Source organism: Elephas maximus, chromosome 7 (assembly GCF_024166365.1).
Source record: "Elephas maximus indicus isolate mEleMax1 chromosome 7, mEleMax1 primary haplotype, whole genome shotgun sequence".
Lineage (NCBI taxonomy): Eukaryota > Metazoa > Chordata > Mammalia > Proboscidea > Elephantidae > Elephas > Elephas maximus.
The window spans coordinates 100,293,385-100,320,622 of record NC_064825.1 but is presented as its reverse complement, the minus strand read 5'-3'; the positions used below and the strand labels follow the sequence as shown (position 1 = coordinate 100,320,622).

General features: G+C 50.7%; 1 protein-coding gene across 11 annotated transcripts in view; it reads right to left on the bottom strand.

Moving 5' to 3' along the window:
• Nucleotides 1-27,238, bottom strand: part of TSPAN18 (tetraspanin 18) — a 269,240-nt gene that overhangs the window by 55,069 nt on the left and 186,933 nt on the right. For 8 of the 11 annotated variants that reach the window (XM_049890971.1, XM_049890972.1, XM_049890964.1 and 5 more), the window contains 6 exons: nt 19,228-19,310; nt 13,890-13,962; nt 11,431-11,625; nt 2,913-2,987; nt 2,647-2,745; nt 1,690-1,872 (listed from right to left, as the gene is read on the bottom strand). In XM_049890971.1, coding sequence (XP_049746928.1) covers nt 1,690-1,872; nt 2,647-2,745; nt 2,913-2,987; nt 11,431-11,625; nt 13,890-13,952 — 615 coding nt within the window. In that variant the 5' untranslated portion in view covers nt 13,953-13,962; nt 19,228-19,310. The remainder of the gene's footprint in view (nt 1-1,689; nt 1,873-2,646; nt 2,746-2,912; nt 2,988-11,430; nt 11,626-13,889; nt 13,963-19,227; nt 19,311-27,238) is intronic. The other 3 variants (XM_049890966.1, XM_049890963.1, XM_049890970.1) reach the window with 1 other exon arrangement.

Sequence of the window (27,238 nt, the reverse complement as noted above, 5' to 3'; positions counted from 1 at the left end):
CGACTTAAGCAAGTTAGAAACGTGTTTGTCTTTCCTATTCTGAACAATGATGGCCACTCTGCTGCATGGAGGTATCAGTGGCCCAGGCTCCTTCTCTTTTGTTGCTCTGCCATCCTGGGGGGCTGCAAGGCCCAAGATAGCTCATCAACCCAGCTCTATTCCAGCCAAGGGAAAGGGAGGAGGAGTGGGCTCAGCACTCTCTTAAAGACATGACTCGAGTTGCACAGATTACTTTTGCTCACTGTCCATATGGCCTAGCTGCAAGCCAGTCAGGAAATGTAGCCTTTACCTAGCAATGATAAGTCTTGACAAACACTCTTTCTAAGGAGGGAAGGGTGAGTGGAGTGTCGGGGACAGCCAGCAGTCCCTGCTACCATATGGTGGTCCTGAGAGGGTTGTCTTATGTAAGCTGACCTAGCAGGTCATAGCCTGCATGACATCAAAGCCTGAAACTTTCCTGCCACATTCCACGGCCTCTCCCCTCGGCAGACTGTGGACCTAACCCATTGTGTGCCCCTCCTAGCCCCAACCCTGCAGTGGCTGGGTTCCAGGACACTTGTTTCCTTATTTGCATCTCTTTTCCCTCACCCAGGAGGGCAGGACCTGAGGAGTAAACGGAACATGGTTCTGGTGGCCCCCTGGGTCCTTTGACATGGCGTGGGCAGGTGCAGGGGATGGAGGTGGTCAGTTCACGGTGCAAAGCTAAAGCTGGAAAGGACCTCCTCAGATCGCCGGGCATCAGCTCCATTGTTACCTCCCCTGGAACTCCATGAGGCCTGCCCTGAGCCTCTACCCCAGCCCCATTCTAGTCCATCTCTGGTTTTATTTTCTTTATAGCAATTATCTAAAAAAAAAAAGGGGGGGGGAACTGATTGCTTTTTCTTTGCTTGTTACTTGTTTATCATCTGCTTTCTCTAACTAGACCATGAGCTCCCCAAGAACAGTGGACTTGTTTCCTGTCCCCTGCTGCGTCCTCTGGCCCTATAAACCCACATAAGATCCCCATTAAAGGCCTAATCCAGAGACTGGCCTGGGGTACAGGCTCAGTTCACCCTCATTCTCTCCCTCCCTCCCTCCCCGCTGGCCTCTCCTGGTCTCTTGCACACTCCAGGGGGAGACTGGTCAGTGGGACGAGGGGATCAGATACAGGCATACTGTTTGTCTCACAGAGAGGGGGGACGAAGCTCAAAGTGGGGGCCCTGGCTTCCCCCAAGAGATAGCACATGCAGGAAGAGAAAGGATTTCCTCCAAGGCTGAGAAGGAAAGAAGTCCAGGAGCTCCCTTGACCTTAGAGGGTCAGGTCAAGGAAATCCTGCTCCCTCAGGCACAGGGATGCCCTCTGATGGCCATGTGAGCTTCCTCTTCCATAGTGTGCAGTGTAATTCTGGTTCTGGCCTCCAAACTGCATTATCAGATCAGGGAGTGTTGGGAAACTCCTACTCACCCTCAACCCCAGCCCAAATGCCCACTCCTCCGACCTGTGCCAGCCCTGGACTGCCTGCTCCCCTCCTCCTTTCCCCCTTGGCTCCATCTCAGGGGCTGTGACGGAGCCTCCATCAGCCCCTGTTCAAGAGACACATATTATGGCCAACACCTGCATGGGATTCCCAGGGTGCCCTCAGATCCTCGCAGCCAACACCACCCCCACCCAGTTCTGGCCACCAAGTCTCAGTGGACGGGCACCCCTACCTGCTTGTTCAGGAATGGGTCCCTCCCCCGAAGGCACTCCTCCCTGCTCAGCAGGACCCCGTCCCGAGTCTGGGGTTCCCTCCGGCAGCAGGCCTCCGGGACCTCGTCAATGTCCGAAGTCAGAAGTTGAAACACTGGTGCAAACTGAAAGTCTTCAGGCCCGTTGACACCACAGCAACCAAACTAGGAGGAGAGCAAAAAGAAACGTCTGGTGGGCGGGGGCTGGACTCAGGGACAGAGCTGGGCAGCCTCTCCAAAGACAATGGCAGAGGCAGCCACGGCAGAGTGGAGTCAGAAGACCTGGGCGTGGGCCTGCTTCACTCTGTTCCTCCTGTGTGACTTTGGGAAAGTCACTCAACTTCTCTGAGACTTCAGTGTCCTTGTCTGAAAAATGGGGGTGATAATAACAAAATCCCACCTTGCTCCTAGTAAGCACTGAATAAACAGTTGCTCTCATTATTTTGAAGTCCCTGGGTGTTGCAAATGATTAAAAGCTTGGCTGCGAACCCAAAGGTTGGCAGTTCACCCAGAAGTGTCTTGGAAGAAAGCCCTGGAGATGTACTTCTGAAAGATCACAGCCATTGAAAACCTTATGGAGCACAGGTCTACTCTGACACACCTGAGGACCACCATGAATGTGAACTGACTCAATGACAACTGGTTTGGTTTGTTATGATTATTATCATCTATGACATTACTACTGATTGGGGTACCCAAGTCAGGGAGAGCAAACAGGTTTCACCCTGAGTTTTGACTTCGATCACCTGGCAATGGCTGCCCAGAATGTTGCCTGAATACTGATTCCAAAGCCAGCTCTAGAATCCGTGGAGAGTGCCCTGATTGATTACTGATGTCTGTCATGGGCGTGTGAGCAGCGAGGGCCATGGAGGCCGGATACTGGCTTCAGGGGATGTCACTGCTGACTGCTCACAGCCTCAGGGGGTGGGGCCCACTCACTGTGATCATGACTGAGTTCCAGGTGGCAGAGAAGACATCCGAGTCGTTATTGCCCCGGTAGTGCTTGGTGAGCTCCTTGGTGAAGAATTCACGGGTGAGCTGGGGACAGAGGGAAGGGCGAGCTGACACCCTGGAGTTTGGTGCGGCCTCCGCCCCCCACCCTCGGCTCCCCATTGGGGGCAGGGAGAGGGAGCTATGGGCTGGCCGAAGGGGGAAAGCCAGCCAGGGATCCACAGGAAGTCAGTAAGAGAGAGCCAGGTACGTACATTTTCCCTGAAGATGAAGGCCAAGATGGCCGCCGAGAGCTCTGCCAGGAAGATGATCAGGATGAACAAGAAGAACTGCAAAGAGAGGAGGGGGCGGGCTGGTGAGCCCTGAGGGGGTCAGGGCAGCCTGAGCTCAGCTGGGAGTGCTGGCTGATGTAGTGCCTGGGCGCTCTTTGGTCTGTCACACAATTGACGTAAAGTACTGATTTGGTAAGACTAAGACACTCCACCATCCAAAACCAGACATTTCCCATAATAAACCAGACATCTCCCATAATAAATGTACCAACAATCCGTCTTCAACATCAACAAGTTATAACAAAAATATGGAAAAAATAAATAAATATGTTTTCCATGTAAATGGTACCTTTTAGACAAACCCTTTTGTGCAGTGTACAATCTGAGCAACTCTCCCGGCGGCCCTGCAAGGAGACTGCTGATGAAAGTCACATAGCCCCCTCCAAGCAGATTTTCCCTCCAGGGGCCTTGTACAGGCTGCGGGAATATTGGGCTCCTTACGGATTCTTGGCTGGCTTTCCCTACCCCACCAGCCCAGGGCTGCCTCTCCCTGCCCCTGCTGACATTTAGGGGACTTAATGATGTGCTGGAGCCCCTAGGTGGTACAAACAGTCAACACACTTGGCTGCTAACCAGAAGGTTGGAGGTTCGAGTCCACCCAGAAACACCTGGGAAGAAAGGCCTGGCGATCTACTTCCGAAAAATCCACCATTGAAAACCCTATGGAGTGCAGTTCTACTGAGACATACATGGGCTTGCCATGAGTCTGAGTCAACTTGATGGCAATTGGTAAGCATGTGTTACCACCCATGTCAGTAGAGGCTTGTGTGTTGCTGTGATGCTGAACGGGTTTCAGTGGAGCTTCCAGATGAAAATAGACTAGGAAGAAAGGCCTGGCAATCTACTTCTGAAAATCAGCCAGTGAAAACCCTATGGATCACAATGGTCTAATCTGTAACTGATCATGGGGATGGTGCATGACTGGGCAACTTCTCCTTCTGTTGTGCATGGGGTCACCATGAGTCAGGGGCCAACTTCAAGGCAGCTAACACCACCAACGAGAAAGAGTGTGCTGCTATCTCGGGGGCCTGGGCGCCTGTCTCTTTGGCACGCTTCTGATTTTTTTCATTGTACTTTAGATGAAGGTTTACAGAACAAACTAGTTTCTCATCAAACAGTATACACATTGTTGTATGACATTGGTTAACAACCTCACGACATGTCAACACTCTCCCTTCTCAATCCTGGGTTCCCTATTACCAGCTTTCTTGTTCCCTCCTGCCTTCCAGTCCCTGCCCCGGGGCTGGCTGGTGTGCCCCTTTAGTCTCATTTTGTTTCATGGGCCTGTTCAATCTTTGGCTGAAGGGTGAACCTCAGGAGTGACCTCCTTACTGAGCTGAAAGGGTGTCCGGGGGCCATACTCTCAGGGTTTCTCCAGTCTCTGTCAGGCCTTTGTTAGGCTTCTCAACCTGCTCTGCCCATCTGCCCTCCTGCTCCCGACCCCCTCATTCCCATGGGGAGTGACATCGATCTTCAGCTACAATAAAGGAGCAAGTTTGGGGGAAAGGTGGTATGCCCATCAAAATCTGAAAACACTTGGGCTGGTGTTTGAAATCTAACACAGGGCTCTCTCTGCTCCATCTGCCACATTCCTTCTTGTCCGCCAAGTTAACCATGACACGTCTCTTCTTAGAGCCTTCACACGCTGTGCTCATCTGCCACATGTCCCTCCTGTCCTCCCCCACCAACTCCTCATTTCTCCAGCCCAGGTGAGCCCCTAGCCCCTTCCTGCAGAGACACCTTTTTTGACTTCCCCAGGCAGAGGGTAGCCCTCCCTCCTCTGGGCTTCCCCACATTACAGTGTCCAACAGAGGGGCCCACATGGCAGATGCTATTAGACCCGTAACTTGACACAGGGGCTGTAACTTGTACTCTTTGCATTCCCCAGTGTCCAGGCCAGCAGAGGCATCATGGTAATGAAACAAATGAATTAATTAATAAAGGAATGATTGAATGAATCCATGAGTGCACATCTCGCCACAATGACCTCGCTATCCTGCTACATCACAGACGGCCAGCAGAACAAACATATCAGTCACAGAAGAAATGCAACCAGAATGCTCCCGAGAAGTGAGGATGGTGAGACTTCGTCTTGCTTCCTTGGGACACTTGGTCAGCAAAGACCAGTCGATAGAAAAGGGCATCATGGTTGGTAAAGTAGAGGGTCAGCAAAAATGAGGGAAACCTTCAGTGAGATGGATTGACACAATGGCTGCAACAATGAGCTCGAACATAGCAATGATTGTGAGGATGGCACAGGACCGGGCAGTGTTTAGTTCTGTTGTACACAAGGTCACCGTGAGTCAAAGCCGACTAGACGGCAGCTAACAACAATATCCTCCTTCATCTCAGGCCCTGCTGGGAGTGAGCAGTGTTTAGGGGTGGAGCTATTGGGAGAAGAGAGGGGAAACAGCTTTGCTGTATTATTCAGCCTTGCCGGTGCTCTTGACATTTACAAAGTCCATGACAACACTGGGTGGTCACTCCACTAGAAGGGCAGGGGCTGAGAGGGGGCAAAGGATGCCTTCTCAGCTTCCATGGCTCCCCTACTGCCTGACGATGACGAAGGTCCCCGGCAGGGGTCCTGGCACTTCCATTAGGCTGGTGATGGATCGCCATGGGTCGGTTCCATCTTACAGGGCTTCGGCGGGGAGTACCTCCCTGCCCTCCGCCCTCATGGCAGAGCTCCTGGCAGGTCCTCAGGCTGGCAGAGAGCAGCCTTGGAAATGGTTTCTGTTCACAGTGCTGCGGTGGAGCTGGCTTTGGCTACTGACGGTGTTATAAACTATGGAAGAGACAGGTTCCAAGCCTTTTGTGTTCTGTTTCTCATCACTCAGGGAGCGTGCTTGATCCAGGATGACTGTGCATGGCTTAATGAGATAATGCAGGCAAAGTCTCAGCACAGGCTTGCCCGATCCAAGAACTGCCCAGATGGAGCCTCAGGAAGAAGAGTAAGCATGGCTTCCAGAAGACAAGTGCTGGCGTGGCCACCGTCTATTGAGCACTTAAGGATCCTTGGGTGGGGCAAACGTTTTGCACTTGACTACGAACCTAAGGGTCAAACCCACCCAGTGGTGCCGCAAATGAAAGGCCTGGAGATCTGCTTCCATAAAGATTACAGCCCAGAAAACCCTATGGGGCAGCTCTACTCTGTAACACATGGGGTCACCATGGGCTGGAATTGACTCAATGGCAATGGGTTTGGTTTTTTACTGAACACTTACTATCCAGGCACTGTGGGTCTGACAAGGACCATTTCATTTATTCCTCTCAGCAGCCCGATGAGGTAGGTGCTGTTACCATCATCATCCCCATTTCACTGATGGGGAAACTGTGACCCCAAGACAATTAGTAATTTGACCGAGATGGTCCAGCTGGTAGGTAGTACACTTTGGATCTCAACACAGAAACTCTAATTCCAGAACACAGCCTCTTAACGCCATGTACTCCTGGAATCCATTAGAAATTCTGGGTCTTTTAAAAAAAAAGAAAACCATTGCTGTTGAGTTGATTCTGACTCATAGTGACCGGGCCCCACAGAGTTTCCAAGGAGTACCTGGTGGATTCAAACTGCCGACCTTTTGGTTAGCAGCCGTAGCACTTAACCATTACGCCACCAGGGTCTTTAGACATTCAAGTATTCTGGAGGGTCTCTTGTGGGTCAACACTGAATCCTTTCATTTCCCATTTTATCAAGTGCTTGTATGTGCCAGATATGTAAGCGAGACACCTTTTCTCATTCAGTCATGATCACAACACTATGGCTGGGAAGGAGGTATTATTATCCTCATTTATACATGAGGAACCTGAAGTTCAGAGAGGTTAAGTAACTGACTCCAAGTCACACAGCCAGGAAGTGGCAGAACAGGGATTAGAACCCAGGTTTTTCTGACTCCAAAGCCCATGCTCTTATGCATACCTCTGATACCACCTCCTCTCATCTCCCTTATCTCAGGGCTGTTTACTGGGCCCCTACCGTGTACCAAGCACTAGGCTCGGTGTTGGCAAACAGACCTACAAGGCAGCCGTGGTTTCCGTCCTCCTGGAGCTTACGTCGGTGAAGCATCATGAGACAACATTAAGGAGGAACTGGTAACACATGGACGGGGAAAGCGGGCCTCCCCAGAGGAAGGGGTTTGCAGACTCCAGTCCCATTTCTCCCGTTTGAAGCGGGTCTCCCCATGCATAGGGATCAAGGAGGGGTCAAGTGTGCGTGGGTGCCTGAGCCATCTGCAGAAATGGACAGGGCTGTGGCGTGCCTGCATAAACAACAACGGCACTCTTCTCCGGCAAGAAATAATTTCCCTGTGTTTAGCTTGGTTTGGAGTCCCGGGTGGTGCAAATGTTTACGCGTTTGCCTGCTAACCAAAATATTGTCGGTTCTAGTCCACCTCGGACGAAAGCCCTGGTGATTTACTTTGGGAAAGTCCGCCACTGAAAACCCTGTGGTACACAGCTCTCCTTGGACACGCATAGGGTAGCACGAGTCAGAATCAACCGTAGAACAACTGGTACCGGCAGGGGTTCTTTGGAGGGGCGCCCCCTGGCCACAGGCCTTGTCTGATGTCTCCTGGGGATTCCCCAATCAAAGTCTTCCCCAGGGTTTACTCCCTTGGAGTTGACCTAACCTCGTCCCAATTGCCTAAGAACATGCTTGCCACTAATTCCCAAACGTCAAATTTACAACACTTTGCTTAGGATGGAAAAATAAACAAAGGGGGCGGAAACTGCTAATTTGCCCCCTTGTGAGCATTTCCAGGCTTTTCTAACCCATCTGCCTCCAGGCATGTCTGCTTTCAGTTCTCATTTCTAATAAATATTTACCGAATTTACATACTTCATGTACAATTCAGCTCATTTATCTTTTAAATACATTCATCTCTTTTTGCTGTTCTCTTTTCCAATTTAGCATGCCTTTGTTATAAAATATTAAAAAAAAAATTAGAATCTTTGGATAAATTGGCTTTAAAAAAATCCTTGAAATGTTCAGAGGTAAGCAAGAAAGGAAACAGGGAGGCTACAGGATTCCAAGAATGGGCTGAGCTTGTCCTATTGTGTGTGAAAATGTAAAATTGCTCAATAGGAGTGTTTGGAAAATGTATCTTTAGATAAGTTGATCATTAGATGATTTGGTCATTAGGCTCATTGGTCCTTAGGCTGAGGGTCCCCAAGACCCCGTGGGTTTTCAGGCTCAGCGCAAAGAGGATGCCCGATTAGCCTCCATCTCCAGGCCTCCTTTCTCCATGGGCCTTGGAGCCAGGCTAAAGCCACTCTATCTTGGCTCCTCTCGAGACAAGTCTTCCCTCTTTCCCAGCAGGTCCAGGAAGCAATCTCATGCTTCTAGAAGGACAGGACCATTATGTATGAGACTTGGCACCACTTTCCAGCCAGAACCACCACACAGCCAGGTCCAGGTTAGAAGAGAGAAGTGATTCTTCTTATTTTTTAGGTCAGGAATCTTTTTGAAAACCTTTCAGAAGCTCTGGTGCCTCTCCCCAGAAACACGTGTGCAAACGCATGCACACACACACAGAAGTGTACACACACCCTCACATAACATGTAACATTTTGTATATAAAGTTAGATGGATTTTGGCTAACTTGAGTCCATTCCAGGTTAGGAGACCCCGGACCAGCCCTGAGTCCAAGTGTCCCCTGACTGACGTGCACTGTGACCTCAAGCAGATCATCTTGCATGCTCTGGGTCCCAGAGAAAGGTAGGAGAGAGGAAACGGGAAAAGAAAGGAGGGGAGAGGAGAGGAGGGGAGGGGAGGGGAGAAGAGGTAAGAGGAAAGGAGGGGAGGGGAGGAGAGGGGAGAGGAGATGTGAAGAGGACAGAGAAGGAGAGGGGAGAGGAGGAGAGGGAAGGCAGAAGAGAGGAGAGGAGATGATGGGAGGGGAGGGCAGAAGAGGGGAGAGGAGGTGAGAGGAGAGAAAAGGAAATGGGGGAAAAGGAGAGGAGGGAAGGGGAGAGACGGGGAGAGGAGCAGAGGGAAAGGAAGAGGAGAGGAGGAAAGAGAAGATGGGAAGTAAAGAGAGAGAGAGAGTCAGGGGCAAGGAGAGTTAAGGAAGAGAAAGGGAAAAGGGGTAGGAATAAAAACAAAGAAATCAAGAGAAAGGCAGAGATAGATGGTGAGAGAGAGAGACAGGGAAGAGAGGAAAGGGAGTGACATAGAGATAATCAGACTGAAGAGGGAGCAAGAGGGAGAAGGAAGGCTCCAGAAAAGAGGATGGGAAGGGGGTACAATATACAGTTAGAAGAAAAGGACCCCAGCCTTGTGGCCAGAACATGATTCTCTCAAGGGTGACTTTGGGCAAATCTCTTCCTCTCCCTGGGTCTCGGTCTTCTCCTCCGTGAGTGCTGGGAAGAGAGGCTGTCTTTCTCCAGCTGACAGTGTTTACAGGGAGCCACTTAGCTCCAGGAGACTTAAGAGGTTTGAGAGGCGAGGAGAGGCTGGCCCACAGCATGCTCTCAGCCAAGAGTGCCACCTGGCTTCCTGTCTTGGCTTTGACATGAGCCCATTAGCAATGAATGAGCCCAGGGAGTGGCGGGCTGGAGAATGAGGTGCGCAGGGGCAAAGGGAGTTTTGGGGTGTCCTGGGACTCATATCCTATCCCTTTATAAGGTCCCTTTGGGCTCCACAAGCCACAACGGTTCCACGCTGGGAGCACAGTCGGCTATGGTGCAGCACTTGCCACCAGGGGGCGCTCACAGATTTTCTTTGTTTCTCTCCAAATGAAAAGTTGCGGTGTTTGCTTTACACTGCGTTAAGGACAACTGACCCAAGGCTCCTGTATCACACATCTCCCAGCAGATTCCACGTCTCCTCTGGGATGTGGGCCATCTCACTGTGCACTGTGGCACTATGGGGGTGGTACACTGTTCTGATCCGGGGAGAGGGCACTGTGCCAGGACTCTGCCTCTCAGTGCTACTGAGTGCTGGCTCATCTCCAGGACTGCAAAGAAGCCTTGCAAATAAGTCCTCCAACTAACTGTCCCCAGTCTCCCTATCATTTAACTCCTGGCCCCCACCCATCCATGAAGAGCACCTGCTAACTGACCCACCCACATGCACATTCTCTAAGCTGGGTTGTTTTTAACTTACCTTGTAGCATCTCAACTCAGAAGTTCTTCTAGCCCTGGGGGCCCACAGAACCTCTTAAAAAAAAAAGGGGAGGGGGGGAAACATCCACCAAAGCCAGGAAAGTAGGCGAAGGCCCAAAGGATCGCAGCCCATGAGAAACCAGAAGAGATAACCACTGCCTGTCTCGTCAATACTCTCTTAGTTTGACTCCAACCTAGAGCTGAGCTTTTCAGCTTCTTTGCTTAACAACGGTGAGGACATGAAAGCTCAGAGAGGTAAAGAAATTAGAGCCACACAGTTAGGGGACAGAGCAGGACACACTCAAACCCAGACCTGCTGCTGCCTGATGCATCTTCAGCCACTAGTGAACTCTGTGTTCCGTAACAGGCATTCCAGAACCATTATTTAATGAATAAAGAAACTTAACAGATCATGTTGTCTCTATTTTAGAATTGGAAGTCCAAGAGGTGAAGAGATTTATCCAACAGCTAATCATCTTAGCTATTTTCTAGGGAGTTATATATCAGAGTTCTTAAAAGCCATCATGGTCAATGTTCTCAGTTGACCCTGCCTGGCTGGTGGTTCAGATCTGGAGGGTAAGATCACTCTAGTGCCACCTAGTGGCAGCTCACCCAAATTGCAGGCATAGGCCCCACACTAAAAGGCTCCAGAAGCTGGGGCCGAAAATGCAAATGGACAAGGTTGGTGAGTTTCTTACTCCTGGAGGACAGCGGTCTTGTTTCAGTCCTCAGTGTGAGTTCCCTGGAGTCTAGACACATACTACAACACAACCCAACCCAGTGCCGTCGAGTCGATTCCGACTCATAGAGACCCTATAGGACAGGGTAGAAATTCCCCATAGAGTTTCCAAGGAGCGCCTGACGGATTTGAACTGCCGACCCTTTGGTTAGCAGCCGTAGCACTTAACCACTATGTCACCAGGGTTTCCAGACACTTAATAGGCATTCATTCAGTCAAGGGTACTCTTTTGACTTGAGGAAAGTAATAAAGTCTAGTGGGAGAAAGGAAGGGGTGCTGCTTTAAGAAACCAGTACCCCCAGAGGCATGGTGAGGATCAGCTTGTGGCAGTACAGGGGACACTAGCCAAAATGCTTGGGGATCTTTGTTCTACCCCGTTTCTGCCACTAAGTCCCTGTGGGACTCTGGGCAAGTCACTGAACCTCTCTGGCCTTCAGACCATTGACTGCTGAGTGGGAATGGACAAGCCGATCTCACAGTCTCTTATGATATTGATAGTCCCAGATGACAAGTTGACGAGTTGGTTTCTGAATGGAAGCCAGGCAGGGCCTGGAAGTCAGCAGCCACCCCCTCCCACTCCGGGGCACCTGTACTCACAAACAGCAGCAGACACTTGTTCTCGCGGATGGCCCCGCAGCAGCCCAGAAAGCCGAGCAGAAAAAGCAGGCCCCCCATGGCCAGGAGGATGTAGGCACCTGTGGTGAGCAGGGGGTTGGTGGCCACGATCTCCCGGAAGCCCGTGGGGTCCACCATGACCCAGATGCCGATGCCCAGCAGGCAGGCCCCGCCCAGCTGCTCCCAGGGGCCAGTCGGAGGGAGGAGAAAAAAAACAGGCAGACATGAGATTAGACAGCCCCAAACAACACACCACTGCCCCTCATCCAGGGTGCCCAGTGAGCTGGGCAAAAATTCCAATTACAGCATGAATCCATGTCCCAGCAGTGTATTTAATTGCCTTGAATTTTTCTTATTACTCTGACTTTTAAGTGTAGCGTGCATTGTCTCAATCCAATCTCTAACCCTGGACTGCTGAGGACCACGTAGAGTTCATTTGCCACTTTTATGTTCACTTTAAATGTCAGAGCTGTGGGATTAAGAAGCCATCTAGTCCAACCTTCTTGTTCCACACTGAGCCCCAGTGAGGGCAAACAACTTGCCAAAGGTCACACAGCAAGATTGTGGCACAGAGCATGGCTGAAATGGGCCCAGCGATCTATTTCTGAAAAATCAGTCTTTGAAAATCTTGTGGAATGCAGTCCTACTCTGACACATATTGGGTCACCATGAGACAGAATTGACTTGATGGCAGCTGGTATAGATTGCCAGGCTTTTCTTCCAAGGTGCCTCTGGATGGTCAATGAAGTGCCAGCCTTCTTGTGAGCAGCCAAGTGTGCTAACTGTACCACCCAGGGACTGGTGGTCTGGGAAAGTGTTTGAAAGCTCTCTGTGTGCTGGGAGGAGTTGAGGCCCCCTAGAGGCATGCTTGAGGCATGACAGGTGGTGGCTATTGGCTTGGAGCTTTGGCTTGGCTGAAAGGGGTCTGCAAGCAGAGGGGACGAGCTGGATGGCTTAGGGCAAGAAGATCTATTTTTAGGCTTGTTTGGGGCAGGTATGGGGCAGAGAGGCCAGAGGGACCCAGAAGTGGAGGACAGAGAAAGAGGAATGGAAATAGCACAGTCTACACTTTTGCCATGAGCTGTGCACTGTCTCTCCTTGGTTTTGTCGCAAAAACCTCCAGGAACACCCAAGCTACTCCTCCTTGCTTTTGGAGGTTTTGGGATTCAACAACTGTGTGTTCAGCTCAGCTTCACGGAGAACCCGGGGCCTGGACTGAGGCTGCCCACGGGGACCCAGACCCGTTCAAGGTGGGGATGCTGGGGCTGAAGAGTGATCAGCTTGCCAAAGGTCATCAGCTTGTAAAGCTGTGGCAGTGGGGTTAGAACTCAAGTCTAGAGGGCTCCCTGTGCTTTAGGACTAAAGAGACGGAAGGAAATGGGAGGGGGGTGGCAGGGACAGGAGAGGGGAGCTGTGCTGAAATGTATAAAAAATAGATTGAGAAAGAGAGACGCACAGACAGACAGGCTGAGGCAGTCTTGGCCAGAAAGAGGGCTCTCTTCCATTGGGACCCTGCCCTAAAAGGAGGCGTTTCCTCCTTGAGACATTTATTCATTCAGGTCTAGGCTGCACTAAGGTCAAGGTTGAGGCTGGGTCAGGAAAGCCTGCAGGGTTGGCTCTTCCTCTGCCCAGGTGGAGTGGGGATCTGGGCTCTGTGAATAGGGCTCTGCTCCTGGGACAGGCCACAGGGCCTGCGCAGACACCTCAGGAGGAATGCTGGTGGGTGGGCACTGGGCTGGCCACCTGAGTGGTCAGGGCCTCGTGTATAGAATCAGTGGGGAAGGAGCTAAGCTACTGAGTGCCAACCACATTCCAGGCACTTTGTAAACTAAGCTGGCTGAATTTTCAAATGACCTGTTGAGGTAGGAGTTTAAGGGATGAAGATACCAAGGTTCGAGGAGGTGGAGTGACTGTTTCAAATCACCCAGCTGGTAAGACACAGCGCTTGGATTTGAACTCAGATCTTCCAACCCTAGAGACACTTCTAATGACATCAGGAGGCTACACTGACTCAGTCCCTTCAGTTTCCTGTGTCTATAATCTGCTCTAGGGGCCAAGATTGGGTGTGGCTTCCTTTGTCGCCCTCTGATTGCCCCCATTGTTTCTTTCACCCCTTCCTCCCCATCGGGGGTCAGATTCCAAGACAGAGGCTGGTGTTGAGGCCCCCCTTTGCCAGGAGGCTGAGCCATCCTGGGTCTGTCTGTGTAAGACCTCTCTCCTTTGACAGGGTTGGGGGAGTTGGGGAGGGAACTCTTGGGAGCAGGGTGGGCACTGTGGGGGGGGGCTCCCTTCACGAAATCCTGGCTAGGCAGGTAGACCTGCTCCTGGCTCTGGGCCCCCTATTTCTGCCCCCGGGACTCAGCCCATTGTGAATAGTTCAAAGCGGCAGCCAGTTCTGCCTACCCAGCAGAGCCCCTGGGGCATGTTACAGGAATACTTACAAATATGAAGAAATTGAAAACAAACATCAGATACTTCATGCAGCTCAGACAGTCTCCTTCCATGGTGCTCTACCTACAAAACAGCAAGGCTGCCTCAGTTCCCCAGCTGGGGAGCCCCACTCAGCAAGAATCCTTGCCCCTCCTTCCCTATCCCCACTCCCTGGGGGGTCCAGCCGCCAGCTCCACCCAGCAGGTGGTTTATACCTCTGTGATGGGGTTTGGTGCAAAGGGTTCTGGGAGTATGTGTTGGGGTGTGTACGTGGGGGAGGCGTAGGATATAGCTGACATCCGTTTTCCTCCTCCACAAAATAAAGTTGATAAACCCAATCTCAAAGGGTGGCTGTGAGGCTTATTATTAATATTAATTAGTACCCTCTGAAAATGCAGAACAGAATTTCAAATTTTCATGAAATCCAGATTTTCTGGAGCCATTGAGGCTGGATGAACCCCCCAAAACTATTGTCTTGAGATTATCTTTAAACCTTAAACCAAAAATATCACCAGAAGTCTTCTTTAAACCAAACAACAGTTTAGCTTAATTAACCAGTAAAGAATGTCTACCTTGAGCACTGTGCTCTTTTAAGGTCTATCTATATGAGATCAAATTGACAACAGCAACTCGAAAGATTAGATAGGAACCTTAGAGGGCAGGGAGTTTATGTTAATGGGGGAGGAATAACTCAGAAAAGTGAGAATGGCTGTACAACTTGAAGAGTGTAAACAATGTCACTGAATCGTACACGGAGAAATTATTGAGTTGGTGTATGTTCTGCTGTGTATATCCTCAACAACAACAAGAAAAAAATAACATAATTAAAAAAAATAACAGCCACTGTTGGGGAGCATCTGCTGCATGCTGGGTACTGTGTCAAGCACTTTACACATATTATCTCATTTAATCTTGCTGAGGTATGTACGTGATTATAACATCAGCCTAGCAGGGTCACTGTAACTCAGAGAGGGTAAGGCCAAGTTTGTGCCCCCTCCCCAACCCACAATCCAGTGACCTCCCCAGAAAGCAAGGCCGGCACCCTCATATCAATGAGGAACAAAGGGACCAGGGCAGTGCCCGCCTCCCACACGTCCGGCCCATTCTACTTCTGTCCTACACGGAGATGACAGGGCCAACCACAAGCTAGAGCTTTTAAAATATGCATTGGAATCCATGGAGAGAAAAGCAGAGAGACAGAAGTTTGGGGCGAGGGTGGGGGTGGCCTAGGAAAGGTTTCTGGCACGAGGGGTGGCACCACCATGGTTTCTGCTAGTGTGCTGGGTGTCTGTCCACCAGCCATGCTCACCAGGCAGTGGCCAGGGCCCAGCTCGGGCACCTGGAGGCCCGTGAGGAAGGGGCTTTGATCTGGGCACTGGCCCAGGGCTGGAGGGTTTTCCTCCTTACATGGACCGCCTCTTCCTTGCTGCTCGCTGGTGCTTATTGCTTCTTGAAAGGACAGAACTGAGCAGGGAACACGTAGGCAGGGCCATGGAGCCTCAGAGCCAGGGGCGTGAGGGCACTCAAAGCCCACCTGGGACAATCTCCTTCTTATTTTATTGGGAGGGGGAAACAGAGGCCCCAAGTTACCTGGTGACAACTCAAGGCTGCCCAAAGTGAAAATCTTGGAGGAACCTGACCTGGGGGCTCCAGGCTCAGAGACTTTGTCCCTCTGACAGCATCCAAGGGCTTCTCTTAAATTGGGTTGGGGAAAAGGACGATCCAGGATTTTTTTTGAGTCATCTGGCTCCACCTGGTCCAGAGGACAGATGCTCAGGCAGAGAGGCAGGGCAGAAGGAGCACTGCACTAGGAGTATGGACCCCCAGTCTCCAGAGCTGCTCTGCCAAGTGTGTGGCCTTGGGCAGTCACTTCCTCTCTGGCCTCAATATCTTCATCCTAAAATGATGAAGCTGGGGATTCGATGACCTGAGGGTTCCTTTTGACATTCTATCAGGCTTTGACTTGGATGGGCTTTTGGAAGGCAGAAGTGGCTGCCCTGAGAGAAGTTGACAAGGCTGTGCAGTAGGTGAGTTCTGGTGTCCCTTCCCCCTGTCCACCAAGGCAAAGTTTCTTTCCAGAGCAGGATCCAGCTTCAGCCAGCTCTGGCTGTCTGGCAATTAAAGGGCATAATAAATATGGCAGCTCATAAACGGGCTACCTGTATTTACTATGCACCACATTCATTACAGACTACATCTAATGGGCTGGGCTAGCGGAGTGCTGGGCCTTCAGACAAATGCATTGAAAGGAAACGTGTCCCCTGGGAAGAGCCTTCTGACAACCTCCTAGGTGAGTCAGGTAGAGAAATGAGATGACGTGAGCCGGAGGATGGACGGAGAATACGCAGGGCTGAGTTCCAGCTCCAGGGCAGGCTGGGCTTTGGTGTCCGACACATGATGGCATCCCAGCTCTGCCAGAACTAGCTGGTGCACTGGGGCAGGTTCCTGCACTGTGCGAGCCCAAGTTTCCTTGTCTGTAAAATCAGGGTAAAGCTAATGCTTCCTTCATAATGCATGGAAAATACTGAGTGCCGGGCTTGGCACATGAAGCTAACAATAATACGGCCAGTGTATCTTGACTTCTTACTATATGCCAGGCAATATGAGCAGCCTCACTGAGTCCTCATAAAGCTCTAGGAAATAGGTGTTGCCACCCCCTTTTTCAGGTAAGGGAATTGAGGTTCAGAGATATAGAGTCACTTGTCTAAAGTCACACAGCAAGGAAGTGCCCGAGCCTGGATTCGAGCTCAGGTCTGTCTTAATCTGCAGCCACAACTCTTACTCATTATTTTCAATGAATGCTAACGCCTCTGCCCCACTCATCTTTCTCCAAGGTTCAGGCCTGTCTTCAAGCCTCCTGAGCCTCTTTATTTCCCACTGTCCAGGGGGAGCAGTCCCCTGGGTTGAAGCCAAAAGACCAATGTCTGCTTCCTCCAAGCCCCCTTAAAAAGGGGGGCTTCTGAACCTGGGGACCAAGTTGAATTGGCCAGGCTACAGTGACAGACACATGGAGTCTCCATTCTCTGCCGGAACCTGTTTTCATAGCTCTACCCATCTACAGAACCTTCTAGAAGTTAAGTGCATAACCACATAGTTTTCTAATTTACTTCTAAGAAGAGTAGGTACAAGGAGCGTCTACGGAGGGGGTCTGAGGAGAAGCCTGAGGCCATGAGGTCTGACAGCTTTGTTGTCCCTCAACAAAAAATGTTCAAACGGCACCTAGGCTCTCTGAAGGAGCCCTGGTGGCGCAATGGTTAAGTGCTCAGCTGTTAACCAAAAGTTCAGCAGTTCAAACCCACCAGCCGCTCCTCAGGAGAAAGACGTGGCAGTCTGCTTCCATAAAGATTTACAGCCTTGGCAACCCTATGGGGCAATTCTACTCTGTCCTACAGAGTCGCTATCAGTCGGAATCAACTCGAGGGTAGTGGGTTTGTTTTTTTTGGTTTGGGGCTTCTCTATTGAAGGGAAATGACAAGCCATCCTTGGGGCAATGGAAGAAAGGCTGGAAAAAAGACTCAGCAGGGTTTCCTCATTCCACAGAGCTGACAGGGACCAGAGAGGAGAGGATTGGTGTGGGGTCAGGCCAGACTCGGGGCTCCAGCTCTAGCTTACCACCTGCTAGCCTTATGACCTTGGGAAAAAAAATCACATAACCTCTCTGTGCCTTCACTTTCACATCTGCCAAATGGGGCCAGGAACACTGATCTCCTCAAGAAATTTTAGCAACTGAGGGTTAAATGATATAATATATGTGGAGATCCTCTCGCAGCGCCTGACACACGGTGGGTCTGGCCCTCTCCTTTGCTCCCTCCTGACCAGCCATGGCGTTGCTCTCTCACCAGATCCCCCAGACACCGGACACATTAACCACAATTTCCTACATGTCAGGAGAGGGGAAGGGCTCTCAAGTGGAGGATTTTCGAGTTGGGAGGATGATTGTATTCAGCGGTTCTCAATCTGGGTCCCCTGGGACTAGAGGGGTCCTAAAACTATTTTCAGTATTTCAAATGACATCTTACAAATCATCTCACCACAAGCTGTTTCAAAAGGCAAAAGCCTTGGGTTTGAGAGCAATTAAACCACCCCAGGGAGGGGACGCTGATTTCTGAGGTTGTTCAGAAGCCTTGGCTAGGAGGCAGCTATGACTTCGAAGTACAAAAAAATTAGGAGAAAGTTTAACATCTACTTGATAAATGACTTGATAAAGGCAATGTGGCTTGGTAGATAAACTGCTTTAAATCTTGGGGCCCAGAGGGATGAAATGCAAGAGCCAGCATACAAGCAAACTTGACTTGGTGTGGATTCAACTCCACACAGCGACTGGGAAAGTGAGCAAGAGAGAGCTGTTTAGGGGCTGCAGTCCCACCTGCCCTCGCAGGTGAGCTTGCATGGGAGCTGTGGATCTGCTGCTGTGGCTCTCGGGGTCACACCATGTCATTCTCATGTTGAAAATGAGAAACCTTAGGCTAAGAGAGGGGAAGGGCGTTTGGCCAAGTTACCAGATCAGTTAGTGACGGATCTGAGACTGGGTCCCTGACTCTTGACATCCGCCCTGGTGCCCATTGGATACACCATGTCGTTGTTGGCTGCCGTTGAGTCGGCCCCTGACTCATGGCAACCCCCCACACAAGAGAATGACATGCTGCCCAGTCCTGTGCTATCCCCATGATTGGTTGTGATTGGACCATTGCGATCCATAGAGTTGTCATTGGCTGATTTTTCGGAAGTAGACCATCAGGCCATCGCTCCTAGTCCATCTTAGTCTGGAAGCTCCGCTGAAGCCTGTTCAGCATCATAGCAACATGCAAACCTCCACTGAGAGATGGGTAGTGGCTATGCATGTGGGTGCACTGGCTGGGGATGGAACCTGGGTCTCCTGCATGGGAGATGAGAATTCTACCACTGAACCTGCCACTGCCCTCCTGTGGATATACTATATATCCTGTATTTTACTTATTTCTTTTGGTACTACACACCTTCCCTTACTAGCCTGTGTGCTCTGTAAAGGTAGGGACTTGTTTTGTTCACTGCAATATTCCTAGTGCCTTGAGCAGTGCCTGGTACATAGTAGGTGTTCAATAACTATGTTTGAATAAACGAATACATGGTGGGGAAAGGGAAAATACAGAGAACAGTGAGCAGTCAGCAAATCAGAGTAGACAAAGGCAAGTCAGGAAGCGAGGGAAGGATGGAGAAAGACAGGGGAGGCAGACAGGGTAGACAGAGAGACAGAGCAAGAAGTGACACAGGAAGAGGCAGACCGAGAAAGACTCCAACAGGGAGGCAGTCAGTGTCAGGGGACAGGACAGAGGCACACAGAGATGGGGGAGGGAATTGCCAGCTTTTCACCTGGCAGTTCTTTGGGCCTCAGCAAGATGGAGTCTCCCAGTCAGAGAGGTTGCTATATATTTCTTTTATTGGCCCAGCTTGTCCTATAAAAGAAAATATTCAATTACTATAGGACGTCATTCAGGTTCAGCCACATTAAAGAAGCTGTTTATGAAAACCCACCCTGCTGATGCACACACTTAGCCTAAGTGCCTTGCTAATCTGGGGCCCATTAGCCCTAATGAAAAGTTCTCTGCATCTGGGGCCACTTGGGCTGGGGTGGCCTGCATGGGGTGCCCACCTTCTACCCGGATGGTAGCTCCTGGGTGCCCTCATTGTGGCCGTGTGGGAATCACGTCTTCTTTAAGACACTTGCAGCTCCTGGCAGGGGCTTTATTGACAGTGACGTGGCTGGATGTGACTGATGAATTGGGTGGAGACAGTCGATATGGGCTGCTCACACACCTGGATGCTACCTGGGCACTTGCAGGGATGGCTCAGCCAAAAGAGTGCCAGTGGGGTTTATCAAACACGTGCCCCAGAAAACCCAACTCCCAGGAGAGAAATCTGCTGCTGGAAAGTGTTCCTTAGCTTTGCATAAGGATTTGCCAGAAGGTTCCCTTAGAGAGTCAGTTCCCAGTAGTGGAATTGAGGGTTTGAGCTAGAAGGCAAATGTGTACACATGGCAACTCTCGCTCTATTACAGCCGTGGGGAATTTCACAAATCCAGAAATATCTGAGGCCTGGGGGGCTTGGGCTGCAATGGGTATTCCTGTGGAGAGGGAGGGGGAGATTCTCTGGGTCTATTCTGATTCCCCCTCCTCGGGTGAGAGAAGGGGTGGTGGGTGAAGATTCCTCCTACCCACCCACCCATTAATCCATCCACCGATCTACCCATCGATCCGCCCACCCACCCACCCACACATCCATCCATCCACCCACCCACCCACCCACCCACCCATCCATCCATCCATCCATCCATCCATCCATCCATCCATCCATCCATCCACCCATCCACCTACCCACCCACCCATCCACCCATCCATCTGCTCAACAGATATATATTGAGCTTCTACTATGTGGGAATGAAGATACAAATAAGCATGGGTCCCTGGGTGGTGCAAAACATTAGCCCAATTGGATGCCAACCAAAAGATTGGCGTTCACTCAACAGTGCCTTGGAACAAAGGCCTGGCAATCTACTTTGGAAAATCAGCTGTTGAAAGCCCAATTCTACTGGAGCACAATTCTACTCTGACACACAAGGGGTTGCTACGAGTCAGAATCGACTCGATCGAAACAGATTTGGGTGGTGGTGGTGGTAGGAAGAGACAAGGAAATAGATAACAAGAGATTTGCAGCAAGCATCTGATAAACATATAAGCACTCAAGGCTGGGGAACCAGGAGGGGAGGACTAACTCCAGGGCTACTGGGGGAGGTTTCATAGACTAAAGGATGGTGAAGGTGAGCCTTGAGGGAATGTAGAGGTGGAGACTGACAGGTGGAAAGGCAGGAGGAAGGGCTTCCCTTCTGAGAGCTCGATGCAGCCTGGGGAGCTGGTACCCATATCTGGGCTAAACAAATACTTCTGGCAGGCTCTCTATCTGCCTGCCCCCTATCTGCTATGCACAAGTTTTGGGCTATACACTTACATATGTGAGCTCATTAAATGCTCGCAAGAACCCCATGAAGTGGATATCTTACCATCATCGCCACTTCACAATGGGAAAACGGAGTCTTAGGGAGGAGAAGTAACTTGTTCAACATGACACAGCTAGTAAATGATGGAGCTGGAACCCAAACACACTACTTAGAATCAAACCTATCTTTGATAGAAAGTGTATTGCCCACATGTGTGATTGCACTGAATCCTCACGGCAACCCTGCTAAGCTCGTTACTGTCCCATTTTACTGAGGGAGACTGAGGCTTAGAGATCCAAGTGGCAAAGCTGAGGGTCCTCCTGAGATTCCAAGCTCTTTCTTCAGGCGAGAAATCAGAAAGGCTGGGTGTCAGCGGTAGGAGTAAGAGGGGAGGGGAGAGAAGCCAACCTCCATTTGACCTGTACAGTGACGAATTCCCTAAAACCTGCCCCAGGGGTGAGGAGAAGTCCAGGGTCCTCTGCTCCACACTGGGAAGGACACTCCCAGCAGGGTGGACCCCAGTGGGGTGGGGGAGAATCCCCTGGGTTTAGGCCAGGCCCAAGAAGTTTTGGGCTGGAGGTTTGTCCAGCGATGGCATGAATTCAGACACCTTTCTGGGAGCTGGGGTCCCTGTGGCCTTGGGAGTGGGAGCCCCAAGGTTTGTCCAGGGACTGTACCCCAAACCCCCGTCCCAGGTTCATGGCAGCAGGGAGGGGTCACAGTTTTCTCCTCCCCCTGTTCTTCCCCTGCCCCATCCCATTTCTGGTTCCCACTGTCACCACTCCCTTCCCAGCATCTCAGGTGGCAGTCGTCCTGAGTGTGTCATGGCCACCTTCTTCTGGACACTGAGGCTGGGGAAGCACAGTAGGTGGTCTGAGGACCAGTCTGCCTGGCTCCTCTTCACCAGGATGCTCCACCCCATTGCGTGCCATCTCCAGGCCTGAAGTGGGCTCATTCATCTTCTGAGTCTCACCTCTCCCCCACAAACCTCCTTTCTCTTCTCTCTTTGTCCTCCTCACTCCCCCAGACCAAGGCCTGGCTCCTCTTTGTTTCCCTGAGGTCGGGAGAACCTGCCCTAAGGGGAAGCTGGGACACAGCAGCCTGGGTTACCTCACCCGCATCCCGTGGCCCCTGCAGAGAAGGCCATGGAGGTGGGGCCTTCTCAAGTTCCTTGGAGACCCTCCCGGAGATACTAGGCTCTCCTCTGTCAGAGGTGAGTATCAATTTTGAAGCCAAAAGTGGTTGTAAGAATTCATGAAACCCTGGATATGAAAAGACCTGGAAGCCTGCAAAGCACCTTTCCCAGGGGGTGGTGGTGGCCATTATTATTACTGGTATCATCACATATCGGACATAAGTGGATACTCACATAACATCCACCAGTTATCAAAGGAGGGTAGGTGTGGGGGAGACCCCTGGATACGTCTTGAGATACAAATATCTTTCCCCTGAACAGCCCCAAATTCAGATGAACTGCTACAGTTTTGTGATAGCTGAGCCTAATAATAACATCATATTGAGCGTTTACCCTGTACCAGATTCTGCTAAGCATCTCTCCTGCATTCCCTCATTTAATTTTCACCTGTGAGGTGGGTTCCATTATTATTCCATTTTACTGATATGGAAACTGAGGCTCAGAGAAGGAAATAAACTGGCCTGAGTTCACATGGCTAGTGAGATGCGGCCATGATTGAGGCCCAAGTCTGTTGGATTCCAAACCAGAGCTCCTGACACAGGCCATGGCACCAGAGAGTAGCCCCAGTAAAGAAGAGCTTCTATACCTTTGTCACCAAGGTCCCCAACCCAGAGCTGCTCTGCCCTGAGCCAGGAAACCAGGCACAGAGTCCCAGGAAGCCTCTAGAATCCTCCCCTGTGCAAGGACCCTTAGAGATGACCCAGACCTGCCAATCCTCTGACAGATGGGAGCCCGGAGGCCCAGAGAGGGGCAGAGGAGGGGCCAAGGTCACGCAGCGCCCCAGGGTTCTCTCAGTAGGCCCCTGCCCTGGCCAGACAGCTTTATTAATCTTGCCCCTCCCGTCGCCCCAGATGGCAGCTCAGCCCCATCTGCAGGAGCGAGAGGGCCCAGGAGGGGCTCTCTGATTAAGAAGAACAGTTCCGTTCATAAATCACTCCCACTTTCACTGCCCCCAGCCCCCGGGCATGGTTTCTGGAGACAGAGAAAAGGAGGCAGGTGGACAGGGGGAATGGAGAAGCCCCCATCGGAGGAAGCAAATATAAGTCTGTGCTGGTGTAGACCAGAAATGTCTTGTCTGTGCCCGGCCAGGTGAGGGCACTGTGGTCCAGAGCAGAGCCTCATAGGCACCAACCAACTGGGGCTGCCCAAGGTAAGCTGGGGGGCCTGGCCTAGTCCCCTCACCTTCCCTTACCTCTGTTTCCTCACGTGGGAGATGAGGATTCTCAGACCTAGCTCCCAACCTCACTGTGAGGATCGAAGGAAATGTGTGGGTGAAGGTACTTTATACGCTGAACATTCAGCTCCTGTCTTCCCATGCTCACCGAGATCTGCTAGTCTCAGCCTGGCCTTGGTCTCAGGCTGGGAGACCGCCGGCTTCCCTCCTTCAACCACTCACAGGGTGTTGTTGTTGTTAGTCACCGTGCAGTCGATTCCAAAACACGGCGAAGCTATGTGTACAGAGTAGAACTGCTCCATAGGGTTTTCAAGGCTGTGACCTTTTGGAAGTAGATTTCAAATCAATAACCTTTCAGCTAGTAGTTGAGTGCTTAACTTGCTCCACTCAGGGGCTCCACTCACAATCTAGGGAGACCAGTAACCCTAGTGTTCTCATAGGAGTGCTGACAGCCCTATCAACCAAACGGTCTAGGCATCCCAAGCAGAGCTGGAAATGAAGTGCCTACGGTGGGAGGGGGTCAGAGGGAAACTTCGAATCTGGGGAGTCCTGGGTGGGGTGAGGACAGGGAAAGGGCCAACACTTATTGAGCCCCAGTGATAATGTGAGACATTGTGTTACGGGTGTTTACTTATAATGATCTCACTTGATCCTTCAGAAAGCTCTGCCAATTAAAACTGTATTATCATTGTTACCTTTAACGGATGTGAAAACTATAGCTCAAAGGGGCTAGGAAGGTGCAGGGCTGGGGAGGGATGGAGCCGGGTTCATACCCAGCCTTGCCTGACTCTGAGGTTCAAGTCTTTTCCTTCACTGGGACACTGGAACCCAGGCTTGTAGGAACAGCAGTGGTTCATGTGATCAGGCTTGGGGGCTGAGAGGGGGAAGACTTATTTGCTCACTGGCTGTGCCTGCTGAGCCTCATCCAAAGACAGACAGTGTCGTAAATAAGCAATTGGCCCGAAATCCTGGCATGCCAGGCTATGGCGCAGATGCATAGACAGGGGCACAGCTGGGTGGGGTACAATCTAATTAGGCTCCTGAGGGGCAGACCTTGGGGGTGAATGGTACCATGAGCAGAGCTTTTCTGGATGCAATTGGATCCTAAATTACAGCCTCCTTTTTTTTTTTTTTTTTTTTTTACCCCAACACACTGAACCGGGAAGGTTGAAGGTCAGACAGTAGGCTGCAGCACCCTGTCTCAGGGCTGTGTATTGAACCAGGTCCCCTCGGCCCCCTGACACCAGCCCTTGCCCTGCCCTAGAACTTCCATGGGGCTGCTTCCATCAGAAAATCTTAAAAAAAGGAAGCTTCCTTAGTGAGGGCTGACTCCAACTCCCTTATTTCATATTGGGGTTCCCAGAGAGGGGCAGAGTCTTGCCCAAAGTCACACAGCAGGGCTGGAACTAGAAGATTCTGATTTTCAACCTGCCACCCTTCAAACTACTCAAACCAGCCTCCTAAGACGAACATCTGAATTTCTTCTGACTTCTGAAAATACTTTTACACATATCACTTTATCGAATCCTCCCAATCACCCCCAGGAGGTGGGCACTCCCGTTTTATAGATGCGGAGGCTCAGAGAGATGAAGTCACTTGCCAAAGTCACAAGATAGGTTGGAAGAATTGCTGGGGCAAAACAGGGCTCCTCATTCCTCCACCCTGGCTGTCCTCAGAGGCGCGGACCTGGGGACTCTGAGCCCACTGCTCCCCAGAGTGACCTTCACCACAATCCATGCTTCCCACCCCCCATGGACCCAGGCTGGACGTAAGCCACTGAAAGGTGCCCATCCCAGACAGAGGTCCATGGGTCCATCCCTCTGCCTTTAGCACCAGACATTGCACCAAGACAGCCTGTTTGCAAAGGCCTCTGGGGGCAAGGCTTTGCGCCCCTTAAGGAGACGGACTTTGCCGTGGTCAGGGCAGGCACTGAAGGCAAGGCAACTGGGTGATTTGGACTTGAGTATAAGCCTAGAAGAGTGGAGGTCACTTTGTGGATCAGGAACAGGATTTGTCCTCAGGACAGCAGAGTCCAAGTTCAATGCTATGCCCGATAGCAAGGTGAAGCTGAAGCAGGATGAGAGACTTGGTTCAAGGGCCCAGTGGGGTGGGTGGGGAAATGTGGACATCCTCCACATCCTCATCCTTCAGGCTCAGCTGAGATCTCCAGGAAAGCCTCCTCAACCCCGTGACCAGGGGAAACGTAGGTGTGAGGAGGAAGTGAGCCGATAAGCCAGACAAACAACAGGCCTTCCAGGGAAGCCTCTGTCCCAACAAACGAAAAGAAGTGAGTCCCAGAGTCAGAAAAGCCTGGTTGTGAACCTGGCTCCATCCATCTTCAACTCCAGGACCTTCCTAGCCCATTTGAGCCTTAGCTTCTGTATCCTTCAAAGGGAACAATAATAATAATGATCATATTTTGCAGAGCTTTTGGGGGGCTCAAACCCCACAGGGAGGTTAGGTGCAGTACAAGGAATGCCTGGGAAGTCCTTCTGGGTTGTGGCAGGGAAATCTGGTGTTACGGATTGAACTGTGTTCCCCCAAAACTATGTGTTGAAATCCTAACCCCTGTGCCTGTAAATATGACTCTGTTTGGAAAGGGGGTCGCTCACTCTTTCCCTACGCTCTTTGGCAGTCTAGTGAAACCAATGTGCTCTTTTTAAATGCATAAAATAAAATACACAGGATTACAAAGGAAACCAATTATATCGAAAAATTGTATAAAAAAAAAAATTTTGGAGCTGTTGCTAGGTGTCACTGGTCAGTTCTGATTCCCTATGTATAACAGAACGAAGCACTGCCTGGTCCCGCACCATCCTCACGATCGTTGTTATGCTTGAGCCCATTATTGTAGACCCTGTGTCAATCCATCTTGTTGAGGGTCTTCCTCTTTTTCACTGACCCTCTGCTTTACCAAGCACGACGTCCTTCTCCAGGGACTGGTCCCTCCTGATGATATTCCAAAGTATGTGAGAAGAAGTCTCGCCATCCTTGCTTCTAATGAGCATTCTGGCTGTTCTGCTTCCAAGACAGATTTGCTCATCTTTCTGGCAGTCCACGGTGTATTCAATATTCTTTGTCAACACCATAATTCAAAGGCATCAATTCTTCTTCAGTCTTCCTTATTCATTGTCCAGCTTTTGCATGTATTTTGATATTGAAATACAATTATCAAAAAATAACTTTAAAAAAGGAATTTGGAGTAGAGTAATGCAAATGCTTTGTTTATTATTATTAACACAGTAAGCTCAAGAGCTGTAGTCCTTGAGTGGCACAAACAGTTAAGTGCTCTATTACAAGACAAAAGGTTGTGGTTCAAACCCACCGAGGTGCTTGGAACAGACCTGACCACTGGCTTGAAAGTCCTGTTCTACCCTGCACACAAGGGGTAGCCATGAGTTGGAATCAACTCTGTAGCAACTAACAACCACCACCACCACTCAGGAGGGAAGGGGGCAACATGTAGCCTATAGAACCTCCCGGATTCATAAATCCAAGAGCTAGTGATGCTTCTGATAACTAATTGACAACAATTTTTAGGTGATATGAAAATATCTGTTTATATCTATTGACGACAAAGCCTCAAGTACTGCTAATAGTACTGTGGTTTGTTGCCCTTTGTCATAACTGAAGAAAATGCTAAATTTCAGTTCGACTTTAATGAAAATGAAGATTTAATTTTTTCCCCTAAGTTCACTGATCCCTGGAGTTCTGTGGGGTCTGTGGAAGCCGGGATGAGAACTCCTGCCTTAAAAATAACGTCTGTCCCTAAAGGTGCTCCCCACTCCATCTGTGGCTCAGCAGTGCAACCCACCACTCAGCAATTCCCATCTCTCCTCAGACAAAGGTCACCCTTCTCCTCAGCCCCCATCCCCAGCAGAGGTGGAAAGTTTGCAGCAGGAGCCAAAGGGACCATAGGAGCAGAAAAGAGGGTGGGGGGCAGTCAAACCTCTAAATTCCAGTTAAAGAGCCTGCTCCTGTGTCTTAGTGGGGAAGCAAGAGCTCCTGAGAGGGGAGGCCA